General features: G+C 48.4%; 1 protein-coding gene across 3 annotated transcripts in view; it reads right to left on the bottom strand.

The window, feature by feature from the left end:
• LOC119446386 (uncharacterized) overlaps positions 1-14,320 on the bottom strand; it is a 261,982-nt gene that overhangs the window by 197,560 nt on the left and 50,102 nt on the right. The window contains exon 1 of one of the 3 annotated variants that reach the window (XM_049664105.1): positions 3,565-3,655. The exons of 1 other annotated variant lie outside the window; for it this stretch is intronic. In XM_049664105.1, coding sequence (XP_049520062.1) covers positions 3,565-3,642 — 78 coding nt within the window. In that variant the 5' untranslated portion in view covers positions 3,643-3,655. Of the gene's footprint in view, positions 1-2,847; positions 2,985-3,564; positions 3,656-14,320 lie in introns of those variants that run through there. One more of the 3 variants, XM_037710809.2, reaches the window with a different exon arrangement.

Below are 14,320 nucleotides of genomic sequence, written 5' to 3'. Positions count from 1 at the left end.
AGAAAGAAAGAAAGAAAGAAAGAAAGAAAGAAAGAAAGAAAGAAAGAAAGAAAGAAAGAAAGAAAGAAAGAAAGTGGTCCATGGCGTAATCGCTCTAGTACTGAGCTTGTGTGCCAGAGGTCCTCTGTTCGAATTCGGCCGTCGGACAATATTATGCACTAATTTATTCATTAATTGATTTAATTACATACATATATCCGCATCAACACGGGTACCCAGTGGCACGTGCGCAGTGGCCCCAGGGTCCCCTTCCCAGTCGCACACAATTTTAGACTGCCCCATTTTCGGGATCGGCCCACGAAAGCTTTGACGCGAGATGCATTCGCAAGAGACAGGCTTGACTCTCTGAAGAATGCTTCGCATTACTAATTGGCAGTTTCGTACGCAGGCGAATTACCGAAAGTAATAGCAAGGTCTCGCGGTCTGCCGAAGGCGTCTCAGAACGCTGACGTGGGGCACCGCTGGCGGCGTCGCGGGCGTTGCCCCTCCCCGGTGCACGAGACGAGAATGAAGGAATACCGTCGGCATTCGCCGGCGCCTATAGACAGGATTTTTCTAGATTTAGCTCGAAGTTCGCTGTTTGCTCCACTCAGATTAGTGCGTGCAGCCCTCGGTGTGGTTGCACATAGACGCTCAGCAAGAACGCTATGATGTGTGTGCACACAACGCTGTCCTGACTCCGGCAGAGCCGATTAGCCAATCGGCTCTGGCAGAGCCGATTAGCCAATCGGCTCTGCCGGAGTCGCTCTGCCTCGTCGCTTCTGCAACCTGACGCCGTTGAGCGTCCCTGAGGCTCTTATAATCCTCTGGGCGCGAACCGTACTACGTGTAGGTCCAATACCATGACCGTACGGCAGCGCGAATCCGCCTCTAGCGTTTGTAGGATTGCAAACGCAATCAACTTGCAGCTACAGCAACGCATTACAAAACGTTACGTGTGCGGGATAATGGTTGTTTCGTTGAACCCTAAAACGTTGAACACAAGGAGGTTTGGCACTCAGTTTACGTATCAGCGCATATCTAGAGAAACAAAGGTTAGTTTATATAAATAGCAATTCTCATGGGCCTAGGTGGCGCATGGAGGAGATTATGGCGTTGAATGAGCCCGCACAATATAACTCTAAACTGCCAATCTCTAACGATTGATAACTCAATCTGTCCTGACTGGGCGCTTACAAATATTACTTTTTCGTGCCAAATTGTAGCCCTTTTATTAAAAATTTAATTCTCGAATTTTAAGTGCCAAACGACGATCCCGTTAATCAGATCGTAGTTTTGGCACTATTATAATACGATCCGCGTCACAGTGGTGGGAGGGGGGGGGGGGACAGCGGATTAATTTTGACCACCTGGGGTGTTATTAACATGCAACCGATTGGCGGTGCACGAGTGTTCTTGCATTCGGTACTCGTCGGAATGCGGCTGTCACGGCCGGTATCGAACCCACGTCCTTTTTCGCAGCAGTGCTACGCTATACTATACGCTACACTATACGCTACGCTATAGCCACTATGGGTGATCACGCTTCAATTGAGCGAGATCATAAAATAATGTATTACATATAAGGCATTCGAAGAAAGCGTTTCGAAGTTCATGATTCCGGTAAGATCTCTTTCTATCCTTCACGTCGCCGTGGCGAAGAAAACAAAACAATAATGCACACAAAAAGGAGATATTTATAGGAGGGATTTCGTAGTTCGATATCTTACGTAAAACTACATTCCTGGCTCGAAGTGACTGAATCGACAGTGACATACGAGCATATATACAGGGTGTTTCAGCGAACACTTTCAAAATTTATTTAAGGTTGCCTGTGGTAGATAGTCCCATTCTAGTTAATGAGCTGGTCTACTCGAAGAGGCGGACATTACATGCGCAAAAAATTTAAATGCATAATCGACTAATCAACAAAAATTCACTAATTACGTTTTTAACTAATTACCTGATGGCCCATATTGCAATTTACAAATTGTAGCCGTGGAGTTCGCAAGGCGGATCCACTTGGAACGAATTCTCGGGATGACACCAGTTTCGAGATATTAATTTCCGAACTTTGCGGAGAAATGCATGGGCAGTTCTGTATTTCTATCCTGTCTGTATTTCTATCCTAAAAAAAATGTGCATGCCCTTAAACTAACTCTTACGGCCTAGATTTCTTTCGCTTGAAGAAAAACATTCGAATTGTATCCAGAAATGCGAGGTAGGAACGTGTAAAATTACTCTCACACAATTTGCTACCAACGGTGAGATCTGTAAACTCGTGCAAAGAAAGCTGACGCGGCCGTCTAACGCAAAATAATGCCTTCGTATGCGCATGTTTCACACTGACCAAACTCAGACTTGGCAGGAGAGGGGTATCGCATCGCTTGGCAGTCTGCAAAGCAGTCGGTATTGCAAAGATGGAGACTTGGGTGCAGCCACACGAGTTTCTTGGAGGGTTCACCCTCATTGGAAGCACCAACATGCGCAAAGCGTTCTTTTCCGAGTCGGAGATGGCGACAAGCTGACGAATTTTTTTTTCCTGGATGACTGCAAATGACGTAAAAATCAGCACTGCTCTCGCTTCGGCGTCCCGTTTGGATTTATGAGCTCAAGAAATAGCGACAACGGGCCAGAAAACGTCAAAATCAGCGTCATTTCCCAAACGCGAAATTCGCGTGCAATAATGGCGTGCGCAAATAAACGATTTTACAGTGCGCCTCTTCTCTGTCCCACTCTAACCGCTGGCGGACTGCGGCGAGGCAGCAATCACCAGGCGACCATCGAAGCATTAAAATAAAAATCGGCCGAATGAATGGTATTATACCAGCACACGCGTCACAGCTGTCGCGATCATTGCATACTCACGGGCATTTCGGGTCGACGGCGGTGACAACGGAGTGCTTCGTTCGTGTCCGTCAAGGCACCCTTTTTTTTCCCACTTCCACGACAAAGCCGATTGCCACCGTCGTCACCTATACCTTGGCGTGTATTCGTGTGGGCGAGTTATTGGCAGTTGCACCGGGAAGCAAAACTGATAAGAACCCTGTTTACGCTTCTTATCAGTGGCCACGCCGAGTCCGAAGCAAGAACTTTAGTTTTATCTTTTTTAGTTTGTGTCTCCTGCAAGCATATAGTCTGCTCGTCTCTGCCGCTTCGACCGTCTTTCTTTCTTTCTTTCTTTCTTTCTTCTCATGTCTGGTATCATTTCCCTGTGAGGACGTAATAAGCGCCGGGCAGATATGACCGCTGTCGTTTCTGTCAGCATCGGCTTTTCGTACCACCTAAATCGACTTACGGTGCACTTTCGTGCCGTCTGATTCTATATAATTGACGGAAGGAAAGGCTATCACCGCAAGTGAGAAGAAATGGCGACATCCGGACTAGGTAAGTCCCTTGCCGATCGTATACAACGCTTTCCCGAGATTTAAGGTGACGTGCGACGACCTATAGCGCTGAGCAGCGTATACACTTCTTTTCCACTCTATATCCAATGCGAGCGGCAGCGTTTGAGATAAGGACAACGCATAAAAGAACCACTAAACACGTCGAGAAGCACTTGTTGAAGTTCGATAGTTAACTTACCCGTGACATAAGTGTACCACCCTTCCTCGCCTTCAACGTACGCTTGCGCACGTACACTCTATAACAGTTGAAGCGCATCACTGAATGAAAAAAAAAAAGTCTTGTAGAAACGATACGAAAGAACAAAAGGACAGAAAGGTTACTGAGTTGAAATGTATTCGGGGATGGTTTCTGTAGCTCGACAACACGAGGACAAAGAAGGCCGATTGACAAGACATGCGCTGACCGGACAGCACATGTCCTGTCAGTCACTCTTATTTGTACTCTTGTCGCAGCGCTATACACCGAAGCCAACTATGAATGCGAAAAAATACGCCAGACAAATGTCACTTCTCCGTCTATCCCCTAAAAAAATACATAAAAATAAAAGCATCCGAGGACATGTAAACACTTCTTATGAGTTGTAAATGCAAAAAAAAAAAAAAAATGTCACAGTTTCGCCCTAAGGGCGAATCAATGAATGCGATAGCAACACAGCAATGTCATATGAAGTAAGGTGAGCGGCTTTGCTAGCAATATGAATTGTAGTAAACATGAGCTGATTAAGTAAGCAGGTGTGCTGCGGCGTAAGTAGACCGACATGAAGAGAGACTCGATGACCACGAGAAGGCGCGTGTGAAACGGTGGTGTTGATGAGAAGCGCTTCCCGTGGACAGCGCGTGCGAAGGGACACACCTGTAGCGCTGCACTGCCGATCCGGGCAGCATTGCATGTGTAGCGTGCGTTGGAAAATGTGGCCCGACTATTACTAACTGAATGAACAAGCGTGGTGTGAGCGCGCACAAACAAACATGAATAGATCGCACTGAATGACTGCAGACAACGACCGTCAAAACTCTGGCAGCAAGCGGATACGCCGCAGCGGCGAAGGTACGTGCGGTCTATCGCTTCAACGGAAACTGAGCGGCGAATGCACGCGGCGCATAAAGGTCAGAGCCGTGTGGAGATAAGAGACGGTGCTAGCGAGCGACGAGCGCGGTTGTTGGCAGAGTGGAAGTGCGCCCCCCCCCCCCCCCCCGCTCCCTCCGGCGCTGGCTTCCCGCTTCCTTGCTTGCGCGTGGGAGCTTGAGTGCGTTCGCTCTCCGTGATAGCGTGCGTCCCCGCACGCTTCCGCTCGGGCATACGGCACGCGGCGAAGATTTTATCTATAGGGAACCTCACGGCGACGGCGACGACGACGGCGACGCCGACGGCAGAAATCCGGTTGAAGTGTCCATATAATTGCTATCGCAATAAAAAAATGGAGGAGGCTTAAGCTTCGCCTTTAATTGTGCAACGCGATAGCATTCGAAGATCCCTGAACGCCTGTCAGGCTTCCCGGCAACTGGTGCTTTTTTTCTCCACCTTCGCCTCAGCGCGCTGCTGCCGGAGGAGGAGGAAATAAACTTTATTGGAGAGCGCTGCCCGTTTTACGCTGCCGAGGAGGCGAGCGCCATCTGGATGGTGTTTTTGCAAGTCGCCTACCCGGCCGCGCCGCTGCATGAATGACAGAAATGCTAGAAAAGGGGCTTGTGTTTGAGTTTACTCGTAACAGAATTATGCTTTCTCGTATATTCAAATTATAATCTGACGCTATCATGTCTTTAGGTTGTGCTTAAGTCGTACTTTACGATCTTTCTGACGCATTTTACTTTAAGAAATTCAATTAGTTCCCCAGCGCCTCTGCGCCACACGGAAGGGCCTGCGTGGTCGGGGTGGTTCGGGATGATTTTCTCAGCCGCGGACGCCGATGCCGGATTTTCTGTGACAGGGGCCTTTAACGCTATCTCGTTAAAATATCGACTTGAACGCCGCTGAGTGGTGTTTCGAGTTTTGGGCTGCGAGGAATGTGTTCAAGTTTTGCTGCGGGGTACGTTATTGAGTTTTGCCATTAAATTGGTGCGGATTATAATTTTTTTTTTCAATTTCTATGTTATATAGCCTGTCGGTTCTACACGATATTGTTGAGAAATCAGAGACGCCGCATGCCACCGACGTCCTGGGCACCGAGAGACTAAGCAAGCGGCAAAAGTGGTAATAAGGGGCACGTGCAAAATGTCTGATGTGCGTTTTCAGGAGTTCCACCGTAATGTGAGCTTGCGTTGGATGGTCCCGAGCAATCGTAATAGTTGCCTCTGTTGACATGCATCTGGGCAAACCAAGGCAAACTCTGAGTGCTTGATCTTGTGCTGCCTGCAGAACACCAATATTTGTCTTGCAAGTGTTGCTCGGTACAGGTAGACTGTACCTTAGAAAACCGAGAAAGAGAGCTCTGTAGAGTTTCAGCATTGCGTCTACTGACATCCCCCACGTCTTTCCTGCCAAGTATTTAAACAACTGGGAAGTTGCTGTCAGGAGCTGTTTCACGTAGGCCACGTGCGGGCTCCAACAGTGGTCTCGGTCAATGATTACGCCAAGAAACCTGTGGGTTCTGACATAGGAAATGGTCCGCCCATTGATTGAGATGACATAAGGCGTCATTCGTTTGCGAGTAAATGCCCCTAGTGCGCATTTTTCTGGTGATATGCTGAAACCTTGTTTACACAAGTAGCTCGCTGTCATAGTTGCTGCTCTTTGAAGCAGCGCACGTTTCTGAAGACGTGTGACTGCCGAAGTCCAGACACAGATGTCGTCTGCGTATATTGAAATCTTGACGGTAGTTGGCAAGTATTCAGCAAGTCCAAGAAGAGCGAGGTTGAATAGCGTCGGGCTGAGAGCACCGCTTTGAGGAACGCCCCTGCTGGTATAGCGTCGCGTAGTTGGGTCATGACATTAACCGGGCAGCGCGCGGGCAGCTCGCCCGCGCGCTGCCCGGTAATGTTAGTGCTAGATACTGGCAAGAAACTTGTTGATGCTAGATACTGGCAAGTTCACCAGAATGGAAAGGGAACGGTAAGAAGCACGTTCAAAGAAGGCATGCTGATGTTTGTGTTAGCACCGAACAATAAATGTACTGGATTAACAAAAATTCCTCGCTGAGAAGACCGATAAACAGACAGCGCGACGCAACTTGAGAAATAACGATATTGAAACGTCCAATAATTTAGAAGCGAATAAAAAAAATGATTGAATCGTCGCGATGGCACATCACGAGTCACCGTATATCGTCGAAGTACCTAGTTATAACAAAATTATTTTTGAACAGCTCTGATAGCTTCCTCGCAACAATGGTTGCTCGTGTACTGTCGAATGTTCATATGCTGTGGTCTCAAGCTCACGGCACGGTGCGAAAACGCGCTCGGCAGCGAAAGCGAAACATTTTGCGCGGACATACACGCAGAAGCGCAGTCGGTCGCTGCATTGAGGCTTCATTCTGTTATGCTCCATTTGGTTATACAGATAGCCCACTATAAGAAAATATTTCACATAGTCTGCTCTGAGCGATTGCCTAACTTTCACGCAAGAAGCTGGTTCGGGGGACTTCATCACGGCGACCGCGCGCAATGGGCGTTCACTGTACGTATTCGGTGAAGAGATAACGCCTGTAAACTATTATGTGCTTTCTGTTTGCCCAAGATTATTATTTTGAAAGTAAGAAACTTCCCTCGTTTGGAGAGTACCTACAGAAATGTACAGGAGGGCTCCTGCGTGTTGTTTTTATCGAGCGCTGACAGCAAAACCTATGAGGAGCGCGCCGCTTTATCCCTCATACTATACGCAAGCGAGGCGTTTCCGACAGATGGCGACTCCGTAAGTCCTCGCCCCCAATAAAGCACACGATCAATTCAGTTTGACAGTTTTAAAAATTAAAGTCAAATTCTGAGTTTTTACACGCCACAACCAGGATATAATTATGATGGATGCCGTATAGTATGGCACTCCGGAATAACTTTCGCTGCCTTTAACGTGCACCCAATGCAGGCTACTCGGGCGTTTTATTGAGAAAGAATGATATGCCCCATTAATGCCGGGCTACATGGAGCGGAAAGACAAGCCTCGAAAGGCAAATATTCCTCTTTTTTTTTTTTTTTTTTTTTTACCGCCAAGAAGTTGGCCCCGCGAAATGCAGATGGCGTTGCCGTGCCTCCACAAGCCGCCATTGCAGGAGATATGGGCTTCTACGGCACCTTCGCTAGCATGCGTAAATATACCTTGCCGCAGCTTCGGCGAGGAGCATGAGAAGAGGCAGGGGAGGTCTGCGTCTAGTAATTGGTTGAGCGCCGTCCATTGGTATTTTCTCTCCATTTTCTCTATTTCTTCTTTTTTCCGCGTCTCGGTGCAGTTGCCGCCATGACAGTTGGCCGTCGAGTTGCTGCGGCGAGGCATTCCCAAGGGATTTGGTGTGTTTTGGGTAACGGCTAACGGCTATGGCTAACGGCGATGACGGCTACCCGCGTCATTGAAGAACTCTGTTTTTGTTTTGTTTTATGTCAGGGATTGCTTTTAAGTGTGCTGAAGGTGCAAAACTGCACGAACATAGCTTATTTCTTTGTTCACGGGCTGCGGAACTCAGCGATGGTTAAGCTTATAAGCACGGGTAGACTTGGGCGAGGGTTGCTTTCTCGGTTATCGTTCAGATATTTTCTCCTAATTGCGCTACCGTCAACCAGCACCTCTGGGTCAGCCAGTGTATGATGCTATCGAGTGCATAGGCTGTCTGCTGTCATATATAGTGCTAAAAACGTAGCGCACGTTATTGTGCTACTGATAGTGCGTAGCTTTGTCAGTCCATGCCTTTTTAGGCGTTGCAAATATATTTTGCGACGACAAGCTGCACTTGACAAGTGTAAATCATTTTCACTATTATGAGTAGGCTTTATTGCTGGAAAGGTACACGTTGGGATTCTGAACTGGGCATCGCGCAGTGCTGTGCACGCATTGACGGGAATGCGTAAAACCCGTGCCACACGGGCAAAGTAAAGTGCACCTTGAGCGAGTGCACTTCAGCGCGCTCAGGTGTCACTGTGGCGGCCCACTGCTACACGAGAGAGAGAAGTGTTCTTCCAAATTGATGGCCATGGCGATCGGGAGTCAGACGGGAAAGCATATATTTGTTAATATACAAATTTGTGCACGAAAACAGTTTATTATTGTTAGAAACAACATTTACAATCCACCTTTACAAGCGCCGGCAACGACGGCAACTTGACCAGCAACAGTCAAAACGACTCGATCAGCCAAACAACTGCGCAGCCACTACAGGGCGTCGTCGTTAACAGCCTGAGAGCGAGAGTACACTTTTGCTCTTCTTCTTCTTTTTTTTTTTTTGCGGTGTGGCACATTTTATTATCATGTAACGGTAGCAATTCAAAACAATGTTATTAAAAATTACTCCTGACTCTTCTTTCAATAATACTTATTTTTACTCATTGCTAACGAGGCTACACACTTCGTCGCAGTGAAGTAGTTCGCCGAACATACTCGCTGCCGAGTGCGTTCTGCAGCGAGTGTCACTAAGCGTGAATTCCAGTGTGGCAGCCTGCGAATGACACTATACAGCCGCCAAGTGCACTCGCTCAAAGTGCACTTTACTTTGCTCGTGTGGCACGGGTATTCGATTGGGCACGTCGAAACTACGTTGTACTAGTGAACTACATGCAAGCATTGTTCCGTGCCCTACACGACTCGGAGTGATTAAAACGTCGTGGTTGAGCGTGCCAACATTCAGAGCCCTTCCCCTGTCGAGAAAATGGCGGTAAGCGAAGCTGTTTAGCAAGACGACGCTGTCGCATGCACTCCGCTTCGTTTGACCTAAACTCAGGGTCGGCGGCTCTTCGCTGACGTTTGGCCTCAACACAGCGCTCCCGCAACTGCGCCACACTGATTTTATTATTGTTAATCGTGATGTAACTGACGAGCATGTGACGTTATTGATGCCGTCACCTATCAGTCATGTCAGCCATACATTCGTGCCCTTCCAGGCCAATTTTGGTATATACCATGTGAACGAGACGCAAGTTTTCGACAGGTTTTCGTTAAGGTTTTAGCGTGGCACCACCACCACTACCACTGCCCGCATTTGTGAGGCAATACAAGCTTTGCTTGATGTCACAAAAGAGCGCGTAATCCAAGCGCGCACCGCGTGTTACGTAAGCCAGCGAAAGAACACGCCGGTCCCGCGGCAACTTCAACAGAGGGGGAGAGCGCATACGCCTCAAGCAACAACGCTAACAACGGCGCCGAAACGTCTGGAACTTGGAAGAGACTCGACGGAGCGACGTTAACCGGAGAGAGAGAGAGAAGACACGCGCGCGCCGAGACACCTTCTCACCCGGCGGGTCGAGAGAGAGATAACTACAGCGTGTACGCGCGCGCCAACAGCATGAGTCATCATCACCCCCCCCCCCCTCGACAACACTCAGACGGCGGTCGAAGGTATGAGAAAAGAGTAGAAGCTTCCCAAGCTTTGGCCATGCTACGAGATCACGACACCGATAAGAATGTTCGAGAACGCCTGTGGAAGCTATATAACCGCCGTGCGAGAATCGTTTAGTAGGAATCCAGGAATCCAGGAATTCAGGAGTTCAGTCCGCACCGGTGAAGTGATGTAACGTGAAGACAGAGCGTCTGCGGAAGAAGGGGATTCCCCGGCAAGCTAGTCGACGGGTTCTTCGAGCGTCTGCATTTCCGGAAGAAGTTCCTTCTTCGAGATTTGCTTCCAAGTTACGCCGAGATCGTCCGACTCCAAGACCAACCAGCACGGTGAATACGATTGGACACTTACCCCCGTATTCAGAAATGCAACTTCGCTTCAAGTCCGTGCTTGACTTGAATTAAGTGACGCCTATTGTGAACACGCCGAAGCAAACGCAATGAACGTCCAGGGCATGTTCACAATAGGCGTCACTTAATTCCAGTCAAGCACGGACTTGAAGCGAAGTTGCATTTCTGAATACGGGGGTTAGTGTTCCTATATATTTTGTACTTTACGTGTTGGACTCTTAGTGCTTGTCGTGAATTATTTTCTTGTGTTTAATACCCATCTGATTTGTATTGTGTTGTGTCTAGCCTAAGTGTGCTAGTGTGTGTGTAACTGCCTTGTGTGAAGAATATATTTTGTTGTGTTTTGACAACTCTGGGCTCTGACTCGGTCTTTGGACAGCAACCGGCGTTCGCTGGCGCACCAGAGGGCCCACTCTTAATTGTCCTTGCTTTCGTGGGATTATTTTCGGAAGCTGATAAGTCGGCTTTGGAATTTAGTCCGGCGTCTGCGCCTCGTTCACCGGGGTCTGTGACACTTGAAAAATTGGCTGGCTGTGGCTTAACTCTGGGTGTGCGTAGCGAGAGGTATGGTTAATCTTATTGTTTAGCTTGGTTCTCTCTATACGGTTGCATCCTTATCGTTTAGCTTCGTACGTCTGAGTGTTTAGGTTTGGTTATTACCTCTCGTTAAGTTATGGTTACATTAAAGACTAGACATTTTTAAAGTGTAACGCATTTACTTTGAAAGTCTTCATATTGTTGTTTCTGAATTGCCACAAAGACTGCCCGATGGTCGGTGAGGTGGGAGGATAAGGGGTTGTCGTTCAGTGACTTGAACACGTTTCAGGTGCCAGCCTCATCTGAATCCACTCGCCTGGGCGCTTCGTACTTACAACGCTTCTCGAGCCGTGCGGCTCGTTCTTTCTCCGTCTCCTCGGCTCGCTGCCTCCTCTTGGTTTCTTTCCGACGACGAAGCCTGGCTTCTTTCAGTCTCTCCGACTCACTTGCCATATCTGCCGACGAATCCCACCGAGCCGCCCCTTCTGCATATACGATGCAACGCTGGCTCCTCCTCTGTTGCAACGCGGTTTCACCGGCTCCTCCTCTGACGTCGTGCCAGATGCAAGCGGTGAACGCTTGCAACAAAACTGTGGCGGCGGCGGCGCGTCGCCGCGCCGTGGTAACTTGAGCAGACGACGCCAGATGGCGCGGCGAGTGGCGCTGCCAGCTGCAGCGGTTGCTAGGCAACGGCTCAGCTCGCGGTGCGGCCACCCGCCACAGCGAAACTGCGAGAATGTGGCCAATGTAGCTCTCGCTACAGTAAGTACTCCTGCTTTAACTTGACCAAATCCATTCATCTGCCTATGGAAACAGACAATGGCGGGCCTTTCGACATTACTGTTACTTGCCATATATGGAAATGCAGAATTATCATTTAAGCACGCGGACATTCATGGTAACCGAACACGGGAATATTTTAAACAGAGAACAAGAAAGTCAATGTACAATAACGAAAGACACGTTGGTGCATATCGGAATGGTTGTCGTGCGTCTAATAATTGACCACGCTGAAACAATTTTAACTAAGCGTCAGTGGTTCGATCCCACTATCTCCCAACCACTGGTTCGTGATTGGGAATGCCCATTGGAGCCGTATAACACACGTACAAGCCTACATGCTATCGCTCGAGCATAACCACTGCAGTCACTCTGGTAATCTTTGTAGGTTTGTCACAAATACTTCGTCATTGTCTTATTAGCGAGCAAATCACAACAGTCTCCCTGAACCGCTTCCGCAGCTACGAAAGCCTCTTAGCTCTATATCTTCTATGCAAAGTCCTTTAAGAGCACAAGCGCGAATGTTGAAGGTCATATTTGGCAAGGACGCGCTTTCTTTAGAGATCGAAAAACCACAATGTCGACGCCGACCCTCATTTCCAAGCAAAACCATATCACGTGAATGTCACCGTGTAGGTATGATGCTGTTGTTGTGATTTGCAGTGAGCCAAGTTGACGTGGAAGAGAGAGATTCATTGAAGAGCGGCACACGCCTGTTGGCCCCCAGTGCCGCACGCCCAGTGGCACATATGTGGCAAATCTGTGCACATGTTTAACAGCGGAGCTATTTAAGCCAGCCGTAATGTGTGCGGCCTGCCACTGGGTTGCCTAGCAACCGAGCATAGCGCGCAACCACGTCACGCGCTATGCTCGGGAGAGAGAAAGAGAAAATGAGAGCGAGAGAGAGACAGAGAGGCAGAGAAACAAATTGTAGCAGCACCAACAAGGCAACGCGCAGAGGTGCTGCCGACGCCGTCCGCGCTTCTACGTTTCTCCGCATTAGCGCCGAACGCTCGCGGTGTCCGTGACTGCAGCAGGCGCCTCTGGCGGCGGCTCGGCCGAGCTCCCACCAGCTGCGTGCTACTGCGCATGCGCCGTGACGTCATCCCGGCGTGTCGTCTGCTGCGCGCCGCCCGTACACTGTGCATAGTTTCGGCCCACTTCCCCTACGTGTGCTCGGACTGCAACTGCTTCGCGAGGCGTTCCCCGATGCCCCGGACCACGACGAAATGCTTATACACTTCGCATAACGTAGCATCACTTGGCATTACTTCGTATAACTTAGCATCACTTCGTATAGCTAGGACCAGCTAGAAACCGATCCGCTCCGCTGTGTCGTTAGCCTTGCAAGCTACCCCGAATTTTTTTCGACTGCGTTATCACTGGGATCGGCCCACGACAACGGCAGGATACGGCTACATACCCGTTACGGAAAACTGGGTTGAACTCGACAAGATTACTTCGCAAGAAATATTATTAAATAAACAAACAAATAAATAAATTATTTATTAATTCAAATAATTCAAAAAGAGTGGGGGGAAATTTAATTCTGGGGTTTTACGTGCCAAAAACACGACATAATTATGAGGCGCGCCATATAGTGGGGGACTCCGGGTTAATTTTGGCCACCCGGGGTTCTTTAACGTGCACCTAATTCAAGGTAAACTGGTGTTTTTTGCATTTCACCCCATCGACTCGATGCCGCAACCTCGGTCACAGAAGCGCAATACCAAGAAGCGCAAAACGCCAACATGACGGGCAAGAGCGGGAAAAGAAAGATGAGTTTCTAACTCACTGCATAGAGATTTCCTTTTTTTTTCTTTTTAAATTTTAGCCTTCACCGAAACATGGCCGCCTCGATTCGATCCTCCGCCCTCGGGCTTGGCAGGACAATGCCACGGAAATTACGCCACGAAGGCGGGCTGACAACATTTTAGCGCTGGCGAACAAGGACACAGGAGACAGCACGATTTGCATCCTGCCGTCTACGTCTATCTTCTGTCCTTGTCCAGCAGCGAGCTAAAACGTTATCCTAGTTCGAATACCGACACGGCCCAACATTCAGCGGTGAGTTCGACATATTTTCCCCGGAAAATGCCTCGCTCAGCGCAAACTTGAAACGCTTAACAATGCGCATTCCGCCCTGTGACGATGAATGAAGGTCGACGACGCAATGACGCCCACGGCACGACGACCCTGAATTCGAAGACACTGTCTTCTCGAACGAACGAAGTTTACGGCATCGATCTGCATTCTGCGTGTTGTAGTGTATCGTTTGTTGTAAATAGTGTATATATTGTATACAGGTGTTCATTTCTACATGAAATCCCTAAGTGGCAGGCTCCAATGAATTCTTGATACAATTAAGAAGGAGCTTTAACGCTGCGCCAGCTATGACTTCCCTATTAAGATACGTGTGATGCGCCCAGATGTTCTAATTGGATAACTAACTGCCGAAACGATTCGAATGAATCTAAAGAAAAAATAAATTGCGACTGTATTTGTAAATTCCAATTTTACAGCACCAGAAACACCACTCTATACCGTGCGATTATCAGAGGAGGTGTGATAAGCGGGAAGAGACGCAGAAACTAAGGACTTTTGCTAACGTGGCATTCAAGTTCCCTCATCAGCTATAGCAGCGGAGTAGTGGATTTTCACGGCTTCTGGGCAGGCCTAGGTAATTTCTTTATCGGTAACGATTGGACTACATTGAATTATTAAAAAGACGTTAAATGCCGAGCTTATAGAGTTTGCAAAAAAAAAAAAAACATTTACTGTGATACAAAATGCGAAA

This window comes from Dermacentor silvarum, chromosome 3 (assembly GCF_013339745.2).
Source record: "Dermacentor silvarum isolate Dsil-2018 chromosome 3, BIME_Dsil_1.4, whole genome shotgun sequence".
In the NCBI taxonomy this organism is placed as follows: domain Eukaryota; kingdom Metazoa; phylum Arthropoda; class Arachnida; order Ixodida; family Ixodidae; genus Dermacentor; species Dermacentor silvarum.
The sequence above is the reverse complement of the archived record's forward strand: the minus strand, read 5'-3'. Positions and strand labels throughout refer to the sequence as shown.